The sequence below is a fragment of the Alternaria triticimaculans genome (assembly GCF_023758025.1).
Source record: "Alternaria triticimaculans strain BMP 0046 chromosome Unknown scaffold_10, whole genome shotgun sequence".
NCBI classification, from domain to species: domain Eukaryota; kingdom Fungi; phylum Ascomycota; class Dothideomycetes; order Pleosporales; family Pleosporaceae; genus Alternaria; species Alternaria triticimaculans.
Window position 1 is genome coordinate 184061 of NW_026055967.1, and position 22171 is coordinate 206231.

The following is a 22171-nucleotide window of genomic DNA, read 5'->3' on the forward strand; positions in this document are numbered from 1 at the left end:
GTCAACTCCGTCGCCACTGTGTGATAGTTCCATGGGTATGTTGGTGAACGACTCCATCAAGTCCATCCCTGGAGACTTCATAAGCAAACGCCCGTCCCCTCCGTCGCTTGCTTCTCTCGAGATCTGCTGGGGGGTGTTCCGTGTCGAATCGTGACGCTTCTTTGTCGAAAAGAGCGAGTCCATGGAAGATGAAGAAGGTGTCAGCGGTGCTGTTCCACGCCTTTTCCGTAACCCATTGGCACTGGCATCCTGACCATACGACCCGGCGTCATCTGAGACTATAGATGTTTGACGCCGCCTTCCCGGGCGGCGTGCGACGCTGTAATTGCAGTCTTGTTGGCAGCCACGGTCTACGCAACGTTGGCAGACTGGCTTTTCGCGACTGCATTTGAGCTTCGATAGAGTGCAGATATCGCAAGAGTTGCGCAGCCGGCGGGTTCCCGGACGCGCTGGATCCATGATGGTAGCTTCGCGAAGAGAATAGAGATACGTCGGTTGTGTAGAAGCTGAAAGTTGACCTTGAACAGATGAACGTGAAAAACTTGGAACGAGAGTGTGGTGATGTTGACAGTGCGATAATCACGAGCTTATGTGATGCTATCTGATACAGATGTAGACATTCACTTGCTTGATAAATTGGCAGGGGACTACTATTAACCGGTATCGTAATTGTACACTCCTGGGGATCCATGGTCGACCAGAAGTATGAACAAACTTCGTACCATCGTAGGAGAACCGACAACCCAGAAATTGAGTTTTCGCATTCGGTGCGCATGCTATGACTGTGGGTGCCTTAGAACGGCGGAGCAGCTGTCTTCAAACGTTCACAGCGGCATTTGTGTCCGGCCACCAAGAATCTTCTGGTAATAACTGTGATGCAATGTTGACGTCCCGTCTCCGCGATAGCACGCCGTGCAAGTAAAAGCCAGCGCATGTCAGGTCTCTGCTACCCTGTCTGGACAAGCAGCGCCGTTGGAGCAGACCTGTCTTGAGGCCTGACGGGGCCAGGTCCTCATCTGTTATGCAGATCAAGGGCACAGACATAGACTGTGCGCGTTGAAGTGGCTGACACAGTGACACTTCAGCCTCGCTTCTGGGAGTTTCCGTCGATCATCGCACGCCGACGGACAGTCGACTAAGGGGGAGTTGGGCTAGTGTACCTGTACGGCGTACCTAATCCTGTGATTGCGTATTCGTACTTCATACTCATCGCCGAGACAACCCTTGTGGCTTGATAGAGAAGCATTTCGATGACGTCGAAGAGCCCCAGCCATAAGCTGAGGCGCCACTCCGCAATGCTTGTATGAACGTTGGAGTAAGTCGACCAGGATACTCATGACGGCGGAAGGTCGGGACACGCTGTTGCTTCGCTAGTGTCAGCCAACCGGTTCTGCATACGGTATTGTGTGAGGGTCAAGTCGGTCCGGTGCTGACAAGCCTCACACTTCTAAGGTTGCCAACGCGCAATCTGGTTTACGCCGACCTTTCCTTCACGCAAGGTCCAGCATGAGACGCCAGTCCTCTAACACGTAATTCGATCGTTATAAGTCGCAAGTTCAATCGTCGCGGGTAGTGGTTGTGAAACGGTAGTCGGGGGCAGCCTCGGGATCGAACTTACGAACGGGTAAGGCTGGCACTCCCTGGTAATGAGAACAACAAACTTCGTTCAGCGCATATATCTTGGCCCTACCAACAGTACGGACGGGGATTTGATCACAGCTTCCTTGCCCATCTCAATTACGATGTCGCGCATGGAGCTTGTTAGCGTCTGCTCTCGATGGCGGGTAGATGCCGAAACACTGGCGTATTTTTAGGTACTCATTGTCTCTGTGCCTGGAAGCGTTGGAAGTATCCGGTCGCGATCGAGGCTGTGGTCAAAGTGGGTGAATGAATAAAGGGTCAAAGTGAATGAACCTTACCTAGGTATGGACTGGAGAAATCGTTGCGCCCCTTTTCGTTGGGCTGGGCGACAGCCGCAGCAGTTTACAGTACTGAACCCCCTAAGGCCTCAATGTGGCGCGTTCGTTGCGCGCGGGGAACTCCGTGTCTTGGGTTGTGGGTCCGACCGAGATCGGCGCTGGAACTTAGTGTGCATGACGTCGTGGTTCAGTAGGCTGGCACCCGGTCGCCAAACACAAACTTGCTCTTGCGAAAGGATTCTGTTATCTTGATCCCGTATGAAATAAAGATTCTGAATAGATAGACCCACGGAGAACTACGAGGTCTTTTTGCTAGCTATATCGATCTTACCATTCCTTCATTGTACTTGTCATCAAAGCTATCGCAATCATACCGTGAACCAAAGTACCATCTCAACGACCAGCCCGAACCAGGACCAGACCGCAGTCTGAGTCAAAGGCGCACTCTATTCATCTTACTATACTCGTGAAGAGAAGATTTCGCAAAAGAAGTCTCGTTGCTCTGCGTCACGTGTCCAATGTAAGCCTTGGCTTCAGTGTTTCTCAACCGCCTCGCACGGTAAATTCGGCAAGAAGTGTCCGGGTGATCTGCTTGGGGATGTCTGGGCCCATCTCCCGCAGAACCCGCACGCACAACTACTGCATTGTTTTCGATAGCCCGGAAGATTGGCTTCAATACCCCGCATTACTACATGCGGTATGCTGTGCGTGATAGGTCCTCTGATCGCTCCTACGTGAGATCCACAGACAACTGGGCCGATCTGAGCTCGGGATAGAGTGTCTGTTTCATCAATGAACCCCCCGTTCTCTGTTACTGCAGGGCTGTTTTTACGCATGAAACCAAACAATAGTCATTGCTTCTTGTTTGCGCGCTCGTCGTGTGATGATCCGATTGGAGGAGCATCGGAGCATTGGCACGGAGGGAAAGGAGAGAAAGATATACATGATAATAGCATCACGTTTGGTGAATGTCTCCATATGTACCATCTTGCAAGTCAATCGTCCTCTTCCTAAACGACCTTATATTTGTTGTAATTGTTAATATGGACATCAGGGTACGGCGTTCAATAACCAAGTGTATTACTTCAATTTTGCTAACTTCATATACAGGGCCCTCTGTCGAGCGACCAGACTAGGCAGTGCATGTGTTGGAGATCATCGACAAACACTGAATGCTTCCCCAAGAACCCAATCGGCATCGAACTACAAGATCCCGCTGTAGACTACAATACACTAGAGAAGGTTCTGGAGCTCGATCAGAAGCTATCAAACCTGTATAGTGCAATGATGGAGTGCAGCACATGTTCTTCAGACCCAATGCGCGCCATGGCTCTTTTGCATGAGCTGGACGTTCTTTGCACACTTTACGTCGCGGCACAAGCAAAATACGCGACAACCGACAACCAAATCAAGAAAGGCAACAGTGAAAGTTGCGTCGAGTTAGGCGACAGCAAGTTTCAAGTGGGCCGGTTCGTGTTGGACAGTGAGGAATCCAAGGTGGTGGGCCGCATAGTCGTAAAGCAGGGGTTGGATCATCTCCAGAAGAAGCTGCTGATAGTGCAAGCGGAGCAAAAGCGAGCTAACTCTGGCTCAACGAACGACGAGATCGGGGAGAAGGTGCGGGCGATACTATCAAAAGTCTGGGAGGCCTCCGCGTATGGATGTCTGTAGCCGACAATAGAGGCAATTCCCATCATCAGCGTCATGCGCTTCATGAATCTAGATCTCTGTGAATATGTTGTAACGATCCGTCGATCCGAAGGCAAGCCACACCACGTGGGAATCAGCATGGAGCATGGAACAGGACGCCAGGGCTGGCAGGCGTTGAAAACGTGGCAGCCTACAACGGTGACTGACACCGCATCATTGGATTATACCGAGAATGCGAAACGGCTTCTCGGGCCTTAGCATCGGGTCGATGCGGGACATTCTACGAGCGGGCCTACGCCTCAAGTGATCGGTGATGCGGGTACACTTAAGTCCCCCTCTCCCACATGGCTTCAAGGGTACCTAGGTAAATCTACAACACAATCAACATGCCGTCGACCGTTCCTCTCTACGAACTATGCGTACCCCCGCTGCGGAAAGCAATGCAGAACCATTTGGTGGTTTTGAAGAAGGGTGAACAGTGGTGCGATGAGAACGGATATCCGCACTCGAAAGTCCTCAGTGCCAGACTTGCACCGGATATGCATGTAAGTATCTTGCTCACCTCCCCCTTAGAAGACGAAAGCAATAGCTAAAGAATCTTTTCGCAGCCACTCTCACTTCAAATCTTCTTCCAAGTTACCACTGCGACGAAAGCGCTTGAACGTCTTGGTGGCATGGCAGTACCCACGTTCGGGTTCGACGCGGCCTCTTTCCAAGATCTATACACACAGATTGAGCAGGCTTTGGAATGCTTCGAGAAGGCGCAACCCGAGGCGTTCGCTGGGAAAGTAGACATGCCCGTCACGATCGACGTGCCAAACATGTGGCATTTCGAATTGAACGGCTTGACTTACTTGCAAGAGTTTGTTCTACCGAACTTGTAAGTGGTCTTGAGTCTCTTGAATACATGACTGGGTTGCTAACAGATTTGATAGCTTCTTCCACAACGTGACGGCTTACGGAATCATTCGAAATGTCGGGGTACCGATAGGGAAACTACATTATCTTTCGGGTGAAGACCGACTCATCGGAGCATGATCGCACTGCCAGCTCGATCATGAGGGAAACCGAATACCCTGAAGCGTACATTGATGCTAGATCTTTCGAGTCGATTGTCTTCTTCTATTGTAATCTGCACACCTGTTCGTGCCGAACATGGGCGAAGACAGTATAGTCAGCATGCAGACATGTCACGTATCCTAGATGTAGAAGGCGCAATAGGCACCAACAATGGAAAGTAAGGCGCGCAGTTACCCCGCTAGTCCTCTCTCGATTACCTCCCACCTCGCAACACCATCACCCGCGAACCCAAGATGTTCGACAAACTCCGTGGAAAGTCCCCATCCGGGCATTCCAAAGGCGACTCTACCGATTCCACCAAAGACACTTCATCCTTCGCACCCCCACCACCCGCCTACACAGCACCTTCCTCATCCCCATCACAACCCCCATCCACTCATCCCGTACAAACACGCTTCGCATCGCTATCGCTCCATAAAGAAGACCGCCTCCGCTTCCTGCGCTTCCCTGAGCCCATCATCTCCAAGTATCGCGCCACCATTCTCTCAACCCGGCCGCTAGGTATTAATAAAGAGCAGCTCTACGCAAACAGCCACGAGTTCAAACTAAACGGCTACCCATGGCGCGGCTACGGCAAAGAAGGCGTTGAAGCCCGGCGCCTGATGAACGGCGTACTAGCAACACTGCATGCATCAGGCTGGCTCTTGACACTCAACACCGATATTAGTAAGAGTGCAATGGACAAAGATACTTTACTCTTCCGATTCCAGAACCCAATTCCTGTGCATCACGAATGGTGCGTCATAGCATTCAGTCGCCAGAACCGCCTTCGCTTCATCGACGCGCCTGCTTCGTTGTACGAGCCCTTCCCGGCTCGTGTAGGTGCGGATTGTATCTTGGAGTCTGGGTTGAAAGAGCAAGGGGTGTGGGAGTGCAAACTCAGGGGCAATCCATGGCAGGCTAGTGGGGAGGAGACGATGCGGGTGAGGGAGTTGTTGATTGTGTTGGTCGAGTTGTTGGAGGAGGAGGGGTGGAGTGTGTATGCTAGTATTGATCAGAAGAGCAGTGGGGGGCAGGGTGTTAGTGAGACAGATACTTGGCATTGTTGTAGGGTGAAGGGGTGGGAGAAGGGTATGCCGGTTTATATGAGGTGAGGAGGATAGGTGTGTGGTCAAGACCTTCCAGGTCGATGCACGGGATTTGTACTGGTAGCATGTACTTTTGAAGTCTGTATTGCTTGATGTAATGGACCTAAATACTCAAACGCCGTCTATGCAAGTTTTCAATTGGGTATACATGAATGTTACAAGTTGATCACTGAGCCCTTTCATACTCAAGAGAGAGGGCTGCCAATCTCCTTCTTCACCCAGTTTTCTAATCCACCGAGAGCGATGATCTCTTGCACGTTGGGAGGTAGCTCGCCGACCTTGACGTTCCACTTGGCGCCATTTGGTCCTTCTTGTACAGAGACGGTACTCCTGCGAACATCCCATTCCAGGGTCCAGCCAGTGCGGCGGGTTAGTTGCTTGGCTTGACTTGGCTGAGCAGCAGCGGCGGGAGGTGGCGAATCAAGCGACTCGCTGTTATTGGAAGGCTCCTTAATAGCCTGTTGTGAGGATGTCGCATCCTTGGAAGAGAAGACCTCGCGGAGACGGTTGGCTAGCTTGGGTACCTCGACACCCATCAAAGCATTGTTGATGCTGTTTCGGCTGAAGATGTTACCAAAGCTACCAGAGACGACTAGCGGGATGCCCTTGGCCAGGATAGCAGTTGCGGCCTGCTCACGGCTGCTACCGCAACCGAAGTTGAAACCGGATACGAGTACGTCGCCGGCCTTGGCAATCTGACCAAAGCTGGGGTCGTAGTTCTCCATGCACACTTCCGCCATCTTCTCGCGGGTAACGTCGTCTTGGTATGTGTATTTACCGGGGTAGATACCGTCGGTGTTGATGTTGTCTGCATCGCAGAAGACAATCTCACCGCTAATCTTCTCAGGGAAGCCGGGGAGGATCTCGGTCAGCGTCTCGGCTTCCGATCCTGGTGCCGCGGGTGGGTTGACAGATTGTGTCTCGGGCTCAGCGTTGCCGAACGTATCGATGGCAGCCTCAGCGTCCTTGATGGCCTTCTCGAGCATGTCCTCGATTGTCATCATGCGTTCTTCTTCAGGAACACCATCGCCCTCTCCACGTCGAACACCTTGGTAGCCTTCAGGAGCCTCGTACCATCCCGGGCCAGAAATTATGCCCGACAGGGCACTTGCAGCAACTACTTCAGGGCTAGCAAGGTAAGCCTTGGCGTCAGGCGAACCCATACGACCCTTGAAGTTGCGATTACTGGCGCTGATACCAACCTCACCAGGTTCGAGAAGACCGGTACCAAGTCCGATACAGGGGCCGCAACCGGAAGGTAATGGTTTTGCGCCAGCTTCCAAAAGCGCCTGCCAGTCACCAGCCTCTTCTGCGGCTTTTTGTTCAGGAATTGACGCGGCAGCAATGTAGAAGTTGACATGGTCAGGGATCTTGGGAATCTTGCCGCCATTCAGAACGGCGGCATCCTTGAAGACGTTGGCAGCGGCAGCAATATCGGAAGCGCGGGAGTTGGTGCAGGATACGAGGTAAGCCTTATTGATGGGGATGTTTTGGTTCTGGAGCTCGAGCAGTGGGGTGGCCACCTTGACGGAGTTGGGACCGGAGACATAGGGTGACAGAGTTGACAGGTCAAGGAAGAGCTCCTTGGCGTATACCGCTCCCTTGTCCGCAGCCAGCGCAGGCTTGAAGATGTGACCCATCTTCTCACCAACGATACCAGTAGCAGTGAACAGCTTATCAATACGTTCGTGGACAAACTGTTGTTGATGGTGGTCCTTGGCCTGTCCTTCTCCCATAGCTGCCAGAGTGGCCCTTGCGCGAAGCCAGCCGTGCAGGGTAGAGTCGATAGGGAATAGACCCGTAAGCGCACCCCATTCGGTTGTCATGTTCGCGATAGTGAGACGATCGTCGATGGGAATGCTGCCCAGGGTCTCGTCAGTGCCGGTGAACTCGATGGCGTGATTGAGCACTTCGTCCTTGTTGAAGAGGCCAGCCAGAGCAACGATGACATCCTTTCCAGTCACACCCTGGGGCATTTTGCCATTCAGTGTGACTTTGGCCACGGGCGGAATCTGCCACCAGGTCTTGCCCGTTGCCCAGATACTCGCCGCATCTGTGCGCACGACAGGTGTACCCAAGCATCCGATACCGCCGTACATGTTGGAGTGGCTGTCAGAAGCTACCGCGAGTGTTCCCGGCCAGGCGTAGCCCTCCTCTACCATGATCTGGTGGCCAATGCCTCTGCCAGCGGGGTAGAAGACGACGTCCTGCTTCTGCGCGAATTCCTCGATCTGGCTGTACTTCTTCAAGTTCTTCTCCGTCTTGTTTTGTACATCGTGGTCGAGCGTCATGACGATTTGGTTGGGGTCGTTGATCTTGGTGGCTCCGATGCCCATGAACTTGAGCGCCACAGGCCACGAGTTGTCGTGTGTCATGCATTTGTGCGGTTGCAATGTCACGTAGTCGCCCGACCTGAGGACTTTGCCCTGCGCAACTCCGACGGCATGTCGCTGCACAATCTTCTCGGTGAGAGTCTGGGGTGTTGCGGGCGTCTCATTGAGCGAAGAGAGGAAGCTCGCCGCCGGGCTCTCCTTCATCGAGGGAAACACATCATGGGCATCGCGACGGACGGCGGTCGTGGCAAAGGATCGGGGTGCGAAACACGGTCGAGGCGAGAGCGAGGCGGCACGAAGAGCAAGACTTGCCCGGGGCTGCATTTGACATTAGAGGATACATGGCCGGCGATGAGATTCCCGACATACTGCTAGTTGCCTGCGACCCAGGAGCCGGGCTGCCCGTAGCGACATGGCCATTGCTGTGGTGGTGCTTGAGCTGGCAGCAATGTGGTGTTTGCAGCAGACGGCCGTGATGCGCATCCCCAGACCAAAATTCGCGACCCACCCGCGCACCGAAACCGGCGTCAGCGGACTTGCGGCGCCTGCCATTGGGTGCAGCCGGACACCTGCAATGACTTCGCATAATGCTAACAACTCCCACGCGGGGACATGTAGGATCCGGGGCAAGCCATATTTGAGTACTCTGCATGAGGGAGCCACCATGTCCACGCCTGCGTGTTGCATGCTAGCCCGAGATCGGAAGCAACTTTTGGCAAGAGGTTGGCATTGGAGTCATCCGTATGACGCGACCTGAGAAGACTTGCACCAGACAAACCGCCCCTCTTTGATCAATTTCTCCCAAGTATCTCCGACTAACTCTGCACACCCACTACTAATCTGCAAGCCCGTCGTCACCATGGTCAACCGTTCCGACGTCAACTACTTCGGCGCTGGCCCCGCACCCCTGCCCACCGAGGTCCTCGAGAAGGCCTCGCAGGTGCTTCTAAACTACAAAGACAAGGGCATTGGCCTCTGCGAAATCTCCCATCGCTCGCCAGAAGCCAACGAGATTCTTGCCGACACCAAGAAAGCCCTGAGCGACTTGCTCGAGATCCCGGACGACTACGAGATCCTCTTCCTCCAGAGCGGCGGCAGCGGCGAGTTCAGTGCGACCGTATACAACCTCGTCTCGATATGGGTCGAGAAGAAGCGCGCCAAGATTGCGGAAGAGGTGGGCGACAACAAGGATGAGGTGGTGAAGAGGCTGCGCAAGGTTGTCGACGAGGAGCTCAAACTCGACTACCTCGTCACCGGCTCTTGGTCGCTCAAGGCATCGCAAGAGGCAGCGCGTCTTGTGGGAGCCAAGCATGTCAACGTGGCCACCGACTCACGCAAGATCAACGACGGCAAATTTGGCAAGATCGCTTCGGAAGACCAGTGGAGCCTGACTCCGCGTTCCAAGGGCGGGCCAGCCTTCGTGTACTTTTGCGACAACGAGACCGTCGACGGAGTCGAGTTCCCGTCTTTCCCTCAGAGCCTTGAGGGCGACGATGCACCCCTGGTCTGCGCCGACATGTCGTCAAACTTCATTTCCCGGAAGGTTGATGTGCGCAAGTACGCCATCATCTTTGGCGGCGCCCAGAAGAACATTGGCAACACGGGTATCGCAATCGTCATCATGCGGAAGTCGCTCCTTCCGCCACACTCAACACCCGCCTCGCCCGACCTGATGAGAGAGCTCAACCTATCAGTTGGCCCCATTGTGCTCGACTACCCCACCATCGCGAAAAACAACTCGCTTTACAACACACTGCCCATCTTCGATGTCTGGGTGGCTGGCCAGGTCATGTCCGGACTCGTCAGCTCCTATGGTGCCAAGCGCATCGGTGGTCAAGAGGATGTCTCCAACGAGAAGGCGCGGCTTATCTACGATACGCTTGAGAAGTACTCCAATGTCTACCAGGTAGTGCCAGACAAGTCTGTACGCAGTAGAATGAACATATGCTTCCGCGTCAACGGTGGTGATGCGGACAAAGAGAAGGCCTTCCTTGCAGGCGCAGAGAAGAAGGGCCTGCTAGGTCTGAAAGGACACCGCAGCGTAGGTGGCATCCGTGCCAGTAATTGTAAGTGGCCCTATAACTCCCGTCTTATTGATCCCGCTGTCAGACATGGTTCGAGTCGTGCCTTCACAAGGCATGCTTGGGTACGCGGCTTCTGGCCGACATGACCGAAAGTACTCGATCTAGGATACGGCCTGGGGAAAAGCCCCATTAGTGACTCAGGCTAACTCCTTTCGTGCTCTAGACAATGCCGTCTCGCTAGATGGCACCAAGCTACTCGTCTCGTACCTTGAAGAGTTTGCAAAGTCGGCTTGAGTCAGGCCTTGCGCAGCACTGTGTATCAGTCCCATTCAAGGGAAAACTTGAACACCGTGGAGCCTTCATCAACGCTACATTTTCTTGTTTGCTTATTTCTGGCTTATTGTAGGCTGCAGGCTGCAGGCCTGTTCAATGCCCTCCGAAAAATAATACCCTCCTGTCACAACCGTGTCATTCAACAAGACACCTGTGAACAGCAAAATCAAGTCCCAGTCTACAAGTTCAAGTCTTATCAGGCCTGATCCTTACCACGAGACCCAACTAGACTGCTTGTATCCACCCGGTTCATGATTTGCATTATCGGAGAATACTATGAAGCACACCCTTGTGCCTCGTGCTGTGGCTGTGACTATGTAGAGGCTGTGCCTTGGTGTTCTGGAAAGTTACCATTCCTAGTATGACTACCACGATGCATTGACGAACTTCGTGCACTGCCTGTTGTAGTAAGATTTGCAAAGCCTTCTCTGATCTATCTTGGTCTTGGTGGCTTGCCAGGTCAAACTTCAGACCACGGCGGTTGTGACGAGACGTCTGAAGTGCTTGGGTGTAGACGTGACTGTACCGCTGTGTAGGCGCCTTGATTAGACCTGTCGGCGGCTACTAGGGAGTGTGAAGATGTGAATACTGATCATTGTATGGTGTCGCGCTCTCGGCGCTGGGCTTGCGTCTCGAGTATGTTGCTTTTCTGCAGCACAACTCTCTACCACTCGGCGGTACCAGTGGTTTGGGAGTCAGTTCTGTGGAGGCCCAGGTGCGCTGGGCTGCGATAACACACGATCTTCCATCTGGGCTTCTCAATCGGTTCCTTCCGCCTTGCATGCTGATGGGTCTTGCATCCTTCAATCTCACACCCGCGAACGGTTCCTATACGTCGCGTGCGTAAACCGGCCTGCGCACTAGGCCCAATGCAGCAATGCCTCGTGGCTTTACACATCACCCTCCGTTTTCTATAATATATTGCTTATACCTTCCAGCTAACCATCTTTGCCACGGACGTGTCGTGGGCTTGCGAGGCTTCCCCGGCGAACGTTGACCCGGCAGGGGTTCTGGAGTTCGCTGTGTCTCGGACAGGGTCGAAGCGAGGATCTGCGGCACAGTCTAAACCCAGCAAGCATCAGAACTCTAGTCCGACCACATCCACCTCACCACCACCGACGATGCGCCACTGTCTACATCAGCGCTTCCGCGCTGGAAATAGCTGTCCAGGAACCCAAGTATAGTGCTCAGCGTCAGATGAAATTGCGCGCTTCAGCAGGCCGAACGACTTGACGAAGATGGGTCTGCGGTGTTGAGAACCAAGGCACGTTCACCAGCGGGCCATGTGGAGACGGCCGCTACGGCAACGTCAAGCAATGACGTCGCGCTGACCCTGTCCAACCCGGTCCATATCACAGCAGCTACGAGAGCGACAAGAGGCTTTCCAAGGCAGGTGGCTGCTGTTCGGCGCAACGGTGCCTACGCGGGTCTCGCTGCTTCCGCTGGCCGGGCTACCTGGCAGAATGCGGGTGGCTCGCATGAGGTTGAAACCCACTCCCACCCATTGCGGGAAGATGCGACCTGTAATATGAACTGGCTGGATCTTTGCTAATGCGGGTCTCTTCAGCCAATGACCGGATAGACGCCTGAGGACCGCTGTTCCGAAACCGTGCGCAGCAGCTATCGCCCAGTGGTTTTGTCATATACCGTTTGGAGTCTCATACCCGTCTCTTGTCTCTTACGTCTAATGCTCACGCTCTTTCCCCTTCTTTCGTTGCTCTGCTGGCAGGCTTAGCCATTTCCTTCTTTGACGCTGAGCTGGTTACTCTTTCGTTTACGACGTCAGTCACACGGTCTCCATGAATACCTAGTCGTTTTCCTTTCTTCAGCCGCTGCTGGTTACCAGCGAGACAATTCTATTCCTTCTACACCCGTTGTAACTAGAGCCGGCGAGATGGAATCATGGGCCGACCATTTCCCTCAGCTCGAGGTCCGATCGCACTTCAACTTAACTCTCAACACGTCAGCTGTTCGCCAAGTTCCCTGGACGCAATCAAACACGACGAGAACTCTCATCGCGAGTCTACAGCTTCAACAGGTACAAACGCTTCGGACGACACATCTTACCCTTGGAGCTTTCAGCCTTGCCTTGACCTTGTTGACGGTTCATCGGATCGTGTCGGATGCGCGACGAGCTGCAGCTCTTCAGGTTCTCCCAAGAAAGAAGTCAGTATAGCATGATCGGAGTTTGCGACATTGCTAACGAGAACTAGGAGATTCAATGCTCTTCACAATGTCCACCCTGCCGAAACCTTTCCGCTTGCGTTGGCCTGCGGTGCCGTTCTACAACAAATTATCTTCGTATCAGTGCAGGGCACTACACTTCATAGCGTGTTCTCTAGAAGTTGCCGCGGACTTGCGATGGTCACATTTCCTGGTATGCTCGCATACACTACATTTGCGAACATTTAGACTAACGAACAGCAGCTATCTTTCTGATCGGATTCATTACCTTGGTCTTCGGTATCGAGGTAGCAGTCAGGGCCTACAAACAAGACCGATTCGCCCCACGCGGCAAGTGGAACACGATAATCTGTATCGCCGTTGTATCGTTCATGCTTCTTCTCTCCTGGATGCCGACTGTTGCCTGGCCGTCTCCGAACACTTGCTTTGGCGGGCTTATCTGGTTCCCCATGCGGTACGATCTTCTGATGCTGATCTTCCTTTCAATTCTTGTTTTTCTGCTGCTCATGGTAGCCGCTATGATCAGTATTCAGCTGATGAGAACGCCTGACCTGGACCATAATGAGCGAATCTCAGCTTCACGTATGACTTACTTCTTGATCGTTACCGCACTAATCTACGTGAGTATCTACACTACCTTTCTAGCCTCCCTAGCTAACAATCATAGACTCTCGTCATCCCTGTGGAAGTACAATCTCTTCGTCGAGAATTCATGGAAGCATTAGCCGCTTCTCGAGTCGCTGAAATCTCGCTGTTCTCGTCAGGAATGGTCATCACGTTCTTCCACCTCTTTCTCCGTACGAATGCGACACGAATGGTCATTCGTCCCATCGAAGAACTCAAGGCGCCCGCGAAACAACAACGACCGAAGATCCGTTTCTTCGGTCCTAGCGATTTGGAGATGCAGATCAGTGGCCCGATGGCATTGCAGACAACTCAGCGTTTACACAGTCAACAGGGTCTGATCGATGTTGGGCCAGAAAAGAACCGTGGTGACTTTGATCCCCAGTACTTTGAACGACCAGAGCGGGCTTTGACACCGGCATCGACCAAACCTGGAAGCCCTATCGATCCTACAAAGTGGCCTCTTCCACCTGCTCTCGACTACGAAACTACGAAACACGAGCGCAAGCAAAGCCAAAGCTATTCCTTGTTTCCCACACGCGCTGAGGAGGTACCTCGTCTTCCACCAACCGTTTACGATCCAAAGGCTACGTCAGACGGTTCCTCTGTTTCCAAGCTTGCCCTGCGACGATTTACTCGACGCGGCTCGGTCACGAATGTCGGCGACGCTTGGGACTTTTTGAGCAAGCCCAAACTACCGTTTGCAGAACGGCACCAACGCATGCAAAGTACCGATAGCAGTGCAACCGTCCAAATTGGTCTCCGCTTCTCAGTTGCGCCTGCCACGCTTGCAGCAGCTAAGTGCACACGGCTTGAACGAGATACCCCTCCGTTGAAGCGAGGTGCTACCGACAGCAGTGATGCTTCGTTGGCTCTTCCGATCCAGAAGCCTTCTACGACCAGCACATCGCCATCGCAGAAGATGCTTAGCTCCAGCGTATTCTCCCCTCCTCCCCCGCGTGGTGAGTCGCCAACACGACCCAGAGCGAACAGCCCAGCGCGGACTCCACCTTTCCCCATCACACCGGCAGGTCAATCCAGCGCTTACCTCCAGGCCCAACGCGAGAAGGTGCTACCCTCCCCACCCCCGAAGTCGCCAGCCTCCCCTCAACCCTCTGCTACTCCGGCAAAGCCTGCTGTCCCCGAACCTGCCTGCATCAGCGGACTGCGCATGAACCCTGTGACACCCGTTACAGCAGTTGGTTCACCTACAACATCATCGCAGCCAGGCACACCTGCGTCAGTCAACAACCTCACGCGAACGAACAGTGGCCATGCCGCTCCGTCACCTACAGCCCGTATTCCACTTGGCGCGGGCACGATGCAACGGACGCCACGCAACGGCTGGATCTAAGCGGAGCCTGAGGCTACACGAAACGCGCGAGGGTACCTTTCCCAACCCTATTTCCTTTCTTACTGCTAGACCGGAATCGGCAACGAGCCGCCTGTACGATTAACTGGGAAGACGCGAGTTTCTAAATTTCTTGTTTCCTTTGCTCTCGCGACTCTGGGTGGTTCGCGTCTGGGCAACATACCCACACAGGCGTTACGGTTTCGGTTTCATGTTTTGCACAACACCTCCTGCGACACAGCGTCTCGGCACATTGGTCAGGGTTCTAGCCCCAACTCCAGCTTGCCCTTTGTCGCATGAAGGTTCATGGGAACTTCAGACCCTTTCCGGTCAGGTCAGGCAAGGTCTTGACTCTCGACCTTCCATCCGTCACGTCGCTTACGATACGAACATTCATTCACGAACCACCGGTGCTGCGCACCCTGCTACGGAAATGAGCACGGCACGTCCGCTCTTTATACCCCCACACCATCACCTTTCCCATCTCTTCCTCTTCCTCTTCGTCTCTCTTCGCCCCCCTTGTCTTCCCACTGTTGTCTTTCTTCACGTCTCGCTTAGCACCCCCATTGCCTCTTCCATGAGCTCTTGTTAATAACCCGAGGAGATAGAAGGTGTTGAGCCTTTGAGTAGTATAGCCCGATTCTCTGTTAGTCTCTTTGATCAGATTGAAAGGAGCAGAAATATAAACAAATAAAAACCTTCTCCATATTGCCTTGCTATCATACACCCTAATGATTACTGCTCCGTTGCAGAACTCGCTTTCACCCGAGTTGTCGCCCCCGAGTTGTCACGCAAATGATACGTCCAAGGTATATACAACCCTACATCCTGCCAGCACCTCATACAAGAAAAAAACTAAACATGTCTGCAGACTACATTAACCCATAACCTTGCAAAGTAGGTGACCTAACGTTAACGTAGGCTCTAGGCTGTTCAGTTTTTCCCTAGGTCGGCGTGCCGGTACCTTCAGAATTCCACAACAAGCATCTCTGGGGTAACCCATCCACGGCCACTCTTTCCGACCACGTGCCAGTCACACCATCATGCGTTCCGCTCGAAACAGGAGGCGAATGGAAAACGAAAGATCTACGCTTGAAGTTTCCACCCGGGTTCCGGCTTAGCTGGCCTCGAGCGGACCAGGATGTGATTTGGAATACCAGACTTGAGACGAACGATGCTAGGGTCTTGACTTGCCAGTCTGCCATTGTGGACCGGGCCAATCGATGCCGAGATCTCATCGTACCTCGTAACGAGATATCTGGAGGCCTGAGGAAGACAAGACGCAGATGATGACGACGACGAAACAGAATCCGGACACGTTGATATCATTTCTTCATTTCTACGTAATCTTATATAACCATGACGCTTAGTATACAACAGAACGGCAGGATTTCCCCCCTTCATCGCCTCCAGCGTTGCCAGAACTTCCAGCCCACCTTCTCGTTGCCCTCTTCCGGCATACGGAACTTGGTCTGCTCTTTCCCTCTTCGTCTCCCCACCCACGCGAACCAAATCACGAGGCCTACTACCATGAAGGCTACAACGAGTAAAGTCTGTAACGGCTCTGCGAATACGGCTCTGCTCAGCAAGAAGAGACTGACGCAGCAGAAAATGATGGGTGTAGTAATCCATGTCTTGTATGGTCGTTCTAGATCGGGCTCGCGGACGCGTAGGATGATGAGGCCGAGGACGGTTTGGAAATAGAAGGCGTATCCTGCTACGCCATAGAAGGTCACGAGGGTGTCGAAGGAGCCGACGACGATGTAGATTGCGGTGAGGAGGGCGTTGAGCACCATGGCGGATATGGGCGTGAAGAAGAAGCCTGCGTCGGCATCCGCGAACCAGGCTACTAGCTTCTTTGGTATCTTGCTCTTCCCTTGTGTTGCGCTCATGCTGTGCAAGCGGATTGCCCGGTGGTTCTTTCCAAGACCGATGTTGCCAAACAGAGCGGGAAGATAGCCTTCTTTGCCGGCGGCGTATACTAGGCGGCCAGACGTGAAGGTCGTCGCGTTGAGTGCGCCAAAACATGACCCCGAGACGAACAGTGCGAGTATGAGGGAACCGACGGGACCGAAGACCTGCGATCCGAAGGCCACTGCGACGGTGTTGGACGATTCGATGACCGAGGTCGGGAGGACGAGGAAGTAGGATATGTTGGCTAAGATGTAGCACAGTATGACGAGCGGAAGCGAAGTGTGGATGACGCGGGGAAGGTCGCGGGTTGGGTTCTTGAATTCGGCGGTGACGTAGTTTACCTGCTGTCGTTAGTAGGAGTGGGCAGAGTTTCGAATCGCTTGACGTACATTGTCCCAACCGTCGAAGGCCCAGAGCCCGGCGTAGAGTGCCACTGCCCAGTTGCTAACGTTTTCGCTCGTGTCATCGAACCAACCGCGATTCTTCCAGTCCTCATTCGCATCGCCCTTGTATGAGAGCCCAGTCACCGCAACTACGATACCGATCACCGTGACTCCCGTAAGCGCGAAGAACTTCAGGAACATAAAGACGTCGGCGCTCCGTGTGCCCAGCTTCGTGGACACACAGTTGAGTAGCGTGACAGCCACAAGTCCCACCAGAGCCACGCCCTTGTTCAACCATGTGCTCGCGTCCACAGCTTCGGCGCCAATGATAGCGCGCACCAGATATTCTCCAAAGATTATGGCAATAATGGCTGCCGAGCCCGGTTTCAGCACCACGACTGCGCACCATGTGAACAGGAATCCCGCCCACTCTCCAAATATCTTGGACAGATAAACTTGTGCGCCGCCGTTCAGTGGTATGGCGCCTCCGAGCTCGGCGTAACTCGCGGCACCCGTCCATGCCAATATTCCAGCGACGATCCAGACTATGAGAGACGCGCCTGGCGACCCAGCATTCTTGTTAACCTGGGATGGCGAAGAAAAGATGCCACTCCCTATTATAAGCCCAACGACTAATGACAGGCCATTGAGGTATGTCAGGCTCTTGTTCTTCTCCAATGAGCCGCCGTTAAGCGCATTCGACGGGTCTAATGCTGGATTGGAGGGTGCACCCAGTGCTGTATATCCCTGCGCGGTACTAGAGAGAGGGAATAGGTTCGGTGCGAAATCGAAGGCGGAGGACACGCTGTAGGAGCGATTGTGCCGTGGTCTGTTCGGATCGTGACCAGCCGGATTCAGTTCTGACAGAGGGTCTTCATCATCGAACGACAGTCTACGCGAGGAAGGCGCGCCTGAGGCCGAGGACTCTTCGGAAGTCCGCCGTGAGGGGTGCGACGAGGAGGCCAGCGAGGCCAGTTCGAGGGAATCGCGAGTCGGCGGTGGGAGGTTGGAGTAGCGACCGGCGGCCATGATGCGGAGGGGATGTGGGAGAGATGCGCGCAACCCTATCTGCTAGCCATGGACGGTAATTATAATATAAAGCGCGAGGTATGTGTAGGGGCAGTATCCAGCACCCCTTTCAAGCATTCACCGCTGCCGTGTATGAGTGGTGCAGCTTGCATGCGCTGTTGAAACCGACGGGCTCCTATGCCGTCATGGGACTAGCTCCCGTTTGAGCGCTAGAGCTGCATCCAAAAAATGTGGGAGTCGTTCAGGACTGGATGCTTGGCGCAGATCCGCGCATCCTCCAGACTATGAATACGACACGTCCACGCCATGCGCATACGCCCAGGTGATGCGTCGTCTCAGTCTGCAGTCCGTAGGCTGGCGGCGCCCTCCACGCCTCCCAGTCCTCCGACCGCGCATAGCCCTACGATGGGCGAGTACACTGGAGAGAAAGTCAAGAGCTGAGGGAATCAAGGTCGAATCGCTCACTGCGAAATGGCAACCACATTGGGACCAGCTGTCTGCCCAATGGCACGACCTACGGAAGTCCGATAGGGGAGACGCATATGTGCTGCCCATGTTCCCATACCCCTCCGGCACCCTCCATCTAGGCCACCTGCGGGTATACACCATATCCGATGTTCTCTCCAGATACAAGCACATGCAGGGCTACAAGGTCCTACATCCCATAGGCTGGGATGCGTTCGGTCTACCGGCCGAGAACGCAGCCATCGAGCGAGGGGTACACCCGGAGAAGTGGACGCTGCAGAACATCGAGACTATGAAGAGTCAGATGAAGGAAATGGGTGGTCGGTGGGACTGGGACGCTGTATGGAAACCGCTCAGGATGTTTAGGCATGGGCTGATCTCTGTATGTAGGAAATACGAACGTGCGATCCCCATTTCTACAAGCACACCCAGCGCATCTTCCTCATGCTCCATGAGCGCGGCCTAGCCTACCAAGCCAAATCCCTCGTGAACTACGATCCCGTCGATAAAACCGTCCTCGCAAACGAACAGGTAGATGCCAATGGCTGCTCGTGGCGCTCCGGTGCAAAGGTTGAGAAGGTGATGCTGAAGCAATGGTTTCTAAAGATCAAGGAGTTCCAGGAACCCTTGCTAAAGGACCTGGACGCTCTTGCACGAGACGGCAGGTGGCCTGAGAAGGTTCTTGCCATGCAGAGGAACTGGATCGGCAAGTCTGAAGGCGCGCAGCTTTGGTTCGATATTATCTCGACCGATAGTGAAATGCGCTTTGAGCCTGTCGATGTCTTTACCACCAGAGCAGACACGCTGTTTGGAGTACAGTATATCGCTCTTTCTTTGCGTCATCCGATTGTTCAGCAGCTAGCCATCGAAGACGAAGAGCTCCGCGCCTTCATGGAGCGAGCAAAGGACCTTCCCTCGGACACCAAGGAGGGATTCAAGCTGAGGAGAATTGTAGCGCGCAACCCCCTCGCCCATGTTCAAGGCTCCACCGGACCCTCCGTACCTGTATATGTGGCTCCATACGTTTTGGACGACTATGGCTCTGGTGCTGTAATGGGTGTCCCAGGCCACGACACTCGGGACCATGCGTTCTGGCGAAAGAACGTCGGTGATGAGCCAGTCAGAGTCGTCGTATCTGCCAAGAAAGGCTCACTACCTTTGCCGCTTGTACCGCGCAGTGGTGAGGACGTCCCCATGACCGAAAAAGGCTTTGTTGCTGCAGACATATATCGCTTCGGGGGCATGACGTCAAAGCAAGCCGCGAATGCGGTTGTACAAGCAATTCTCGATACTGGAAAGCCGGCTGAAAAGAAAGCAAACTGGCGACTCCGTGACTGGTTGATAAGTCGGCAACGCTACTGGGGCGCGCCTATTCCAATCATCCACTGCGAATCTTGTGGTGCTGTTCCTGTGCCTGAGGCAGACCTTCCGGTTGAGCTACCGAACCTACCCGACAGCTTCTTCGAGGGCCGCAAGGGTAACCCGTTAGCAGAAGATGAGAACTGGAAGAAGACCTCTTGTCCTAAGTGCGGCTCGGCTGCTGAGCGCGAGACTGATACTATGGATACCTTCATGGACTCGTCGTGGTACTTCTTCAGGTTCCTAGATCCGAAGAACGAGCACGCCTTGGTCGACCCGACAAAGACCAATACTGGCATGCCGGTGGACCTCTATGTCGGCGGCGTAGAACACGCGATTCTCCATCTTTTATACGCGCGCTTCATCTCCAAGTTCCTGGCAACCACTCCAACATGGCCAAAGGGCTACCTGACGAATGGCGAGCCTTTCACGCGTCTCATCACTCAAGGTATGGTGCATGGAGAGACCTTTACAGACCCCGAAAATGGCCGCTTCCTACGCCCCGATGAAGTCGACTTGACCAATCCTTCCAAGCCTATCATCAAGGCCAGTGGAGTCACTCCGAACGTAAGTTTCGAGAAGATGTCGAAGAGCAAGTACAATGGAGTGGATCCAGGTGCCACGATTGCCAAGTATGGCGCAGACGCCACGCGTGCGCACATGCTTTTCCAAGCACCCGTCAGTGATGTGCTTGAGTGGGATGAGAAAAAGATCACTGGCGTACAACGATGGTTACACCGAGTCATCAAGCTGTCGACCGCACCATGGATACCTGATGATGTGACGGACGAGTTCGTTATACCCACACAGGTTGACAGGAAGCTCCTCAGTATCCTACAAGATGCTTCGACAAGCGGCGAATCTGAGAGCGCCACACGCGAAACCTTGGTGTCCACCCTTAAATCAGATGAGGCTCAGCTTTGGATCAAGACACAAGAGACCATCGCCAGTGTTGCAGAATCGTACTCGCAAACATACTCTCTCAACACCATCGTCAGCGATCTAATGACACTGACAAACACTATCTGGGACACGCCGCATGCGTCTCCGGTCACACCAATTCTCAAATGGTACTCCATGGCCCACCTCGTTCGCATGCTGGCCCCAATTGCTCCCGGTGTCGCTGAGGAAGCCTGGCATCAACTGAACACATGCACTGCGACTCAGACGAACGACAGCATCATCTCAACAGTCTTCGCAACAGGCTTCCCAACCGCAGACCTCGCCATCATACCGCTCCTCACCACAACGCGCAAATGTGTTGTCCAAATCGATGGCAAACGCAAGTTCGACGTGGATATCCAAAAACTCCCCAATTCGGTCAACCCCAAAGATAGTCAAGCTGTAACCAAGTTTGTGCTGCGTAAATTGGTACAGACTCCAGAAGGGAGGGAGTGGTTCGATAGACAGACAGGTAAGATCTGGAAGTTGAGTGCAACGGATGAAGAGAGTGAGGAGTTTGCTGTCGTTCCGGCGGGATGGAAGGTCATTGCTGTTAATGGCGGTGCGCTATGTAATTTTGTTGGGCCGAAGAAGCCTAGGTTGGAGAAGGGTCGATGAACATATGTATAAATACAATCTCACATCTCACCAAAGTGTCGTGTACGAAGGATCCTGATGTCTTAAGCTGTGATTCAACTCGTAGGTCGCTAGTCACGAGGGAGCCTAGCCATACCTAAGCTGTGGTTCCTCTTGTAGATTGCCGGATACAGAGGTACTCATTATACCATGCTGCTCTTCATCGCCTAGCTGGCTGAATACAAAAGAACATGTTGTCGTCAAACTGTTGTTGATGTCCTGGGTAGCTGGATACGTGATCTTATGTCCAGCGAGTCTACCATCGGGGCAGATCGCGAATACCTCCAGGCATGGCTTTCGCTGAGTAGCACGTAACTGGAAGTGACGATGTATGCTGCAGTCAAGACACAAAGTTAGGGTGTTCTTGCACTATCTAATGTTGCGCGCGCTCTCACCGCAGTGCCATGGCAACGAGCGTTTGCGCGTTTGCTCTCACCACGCGCTCCACCACAACACAACCGCGCGAATTCAGATCTGTATTGAACTCAATTTGACTGCTCTATATATTGTAATTAATTCAGCTAATTCTCATATAGCAAAGACCTGCAGGTTCGAGTGGAGTGAAACGTGTCTTTACATCTTGAAACAAGCCATAACATCCTTCCGAAGTATTGTTATATTTTTGCCCTTTGTTCGAACTCAGCTTGGTACCGTCCTTAATATATGAATTTCTAGCATCTTTTTTGCCCGCGGGTGCGTTGGCTACGGAGCAGTCGAAGTGAAGGTGAAGACGCGTTTGAGATCGCGTGCTACGCAAAGTGACAGTGACCGAGGAATTATCCGCGGTGAAGGCCTGTTTCTTATTTCTACGCTTGGTGCTGGGATACAAAAGCTGTCTTTTGCTGCCTTCGACTTCT

General features: G+C 53.5%; 8 protein-coding genes across 8 annotated transcripts; 6 read left to right on the forward strand and 2 right to left on the reverse strand.

The window, feature by feature from the left end:
* Positions 1 to 3062: 3062 nt before the first annotated feature.
* J4E78_006944 (uncharacterized protein) lies at positions 3063 to 3590 on the forward strand (the record flags this gene model as incomplete). The annotated part of the gene is made up of 1 exon (XM_049367554.1): positions 3063 to 3590. The coding sequence occupies one exon, from the start codon at positions 3063 to 3065 to the stop codon at positions 3588 to 3590; it is 528 nt and encodes a 175-aa protein (XP_049220524.1).
* Positions 3591 to 3955: 365 nt separating this feature from the next.
* On the forward strand, positions 3956 to 4453 carry J4E78_006945 (uncharacterized protein; the record flags this gene model as incomplete). Its single annotated transcript, XM_049367555.1, has 2 exons — positions 3956 to 4114; positions 4178 to 4453. 2 exons carry the CDS (start codon positions 3956 to 3958, stop codon positions 4451 to 4453), a joined length of 435 nt encoding a protein of 144 aa, XP_049220525.1.
* A 429-nt stretch (positions 4454 to 4882) lies between these two features.
* On the forward strand, positions 4883 to 5743 carry J4E78_006946 (uncharacterized protein; the record flags this gene model as incomplete). The annotated part of the gene is made up of 1 exon (XM_049367556.1): positions 4883 to 5743. One exon carries the CDS (start codon positions 4883 to 4885, stop codon positions 5741 to 5743), a length of 861 nt encoding a protein of 286 aa, XP_049220526.1.
* A 179-nt stretch (positions 5744 to 5922) lies between these two features.
* On the reverse strand, positions 5923 to 8490 carry LYS4 (mitochondrial Homoaconitase; the record flags this gene model as incomplete). Its single annotated transcript, XM_049367557.1, has 2 exons — positions 5923 to 8388; positions 8440 to 8490. The coding sequence occupies 2 exons, from the start codon at positions 8488 to 8490 to the stop codon at positions 5923 to 5925; spliced, it is 2517 nt and encodes an 838-aa protein (XP_049220527.1).
* A 439-nt stretch (positions 8491 to 8929) lies between these two features.
* Positions 8930 to 10388, forward strand: J4E78_006948 (uncharacterized protein; the record flags this gene model as incomplete). The annotated part of the gene is made up of 2 exons (XM_049367558.1): positions 8930 to 10136; positions 10318 to 10388. 2 exons carry the CDS (start codon positions 8930 to 8932, stop codon positions 10386 to 10388), a joined length of 1278 nt encoding a protein of 425 aa, XP_049220528.1.
* A 2400-nt stretch (positions 10389 to 12788) lies between these two features.
* Positions 12789 to 14589, forward strand: J4E78_006949 (uncharacterized protein; the record flags this gene model as incomplete). The annotated part of the gene is made up of 3 exons (XM_049367559.1): positions 12789 to 12804; positions 12855 to 13231; positions 13279 to 14589. The coding sequence occupies 3 exons, from the start codon at positions 12789 to 12791 to the stop codon at positions 14587 to 14589; spliced, it is 1704 nt and encodes a 567-aa protein (XP_049220529.1).
* Positions 14590 to 15986: 1397 nt separating this feature from the next.
* On the reverse strand, positions 15987 to 17912 carry J4E78_006950 (uncharacterized protein; the record flags this gene model as incomplete). Its single annotated transcript, XM_049367560.1, has 2 exons — positions 15987 to 16841; positions 16890 to 17912. The coding sequence occupies 2 exons, from the start codon at positions 17910 to 17912 to the stop codon at positions 15987 to 15989; spliced, it is 1878 nt and encodes a 625-aa protein (XP_049220530.1).
* Positions 17913 to 17960: 48 nt separating this feature from the next.
* On the forward strand, positions 17961 to 21296 carry J4E78_006951 (uncharacterized protein; the record flags this gene model as incomplete). Its single annotated transcript, XM_049367561.1, has 3 exons — positions 17961 to 17967; positions 18293 to 18759; positions 18810 to 21296. The coding sequence occupies 3 exons, from the start codon at positions 17961 to 17963 to the stop codon at positions 21294 to 21296; spliced, it is 2961 nt and encodes a 986-aa protein (XP_049220531.1).
* Between the last annotated feature and the right edge of the window lie 875 nt (positions 21297 to 22171).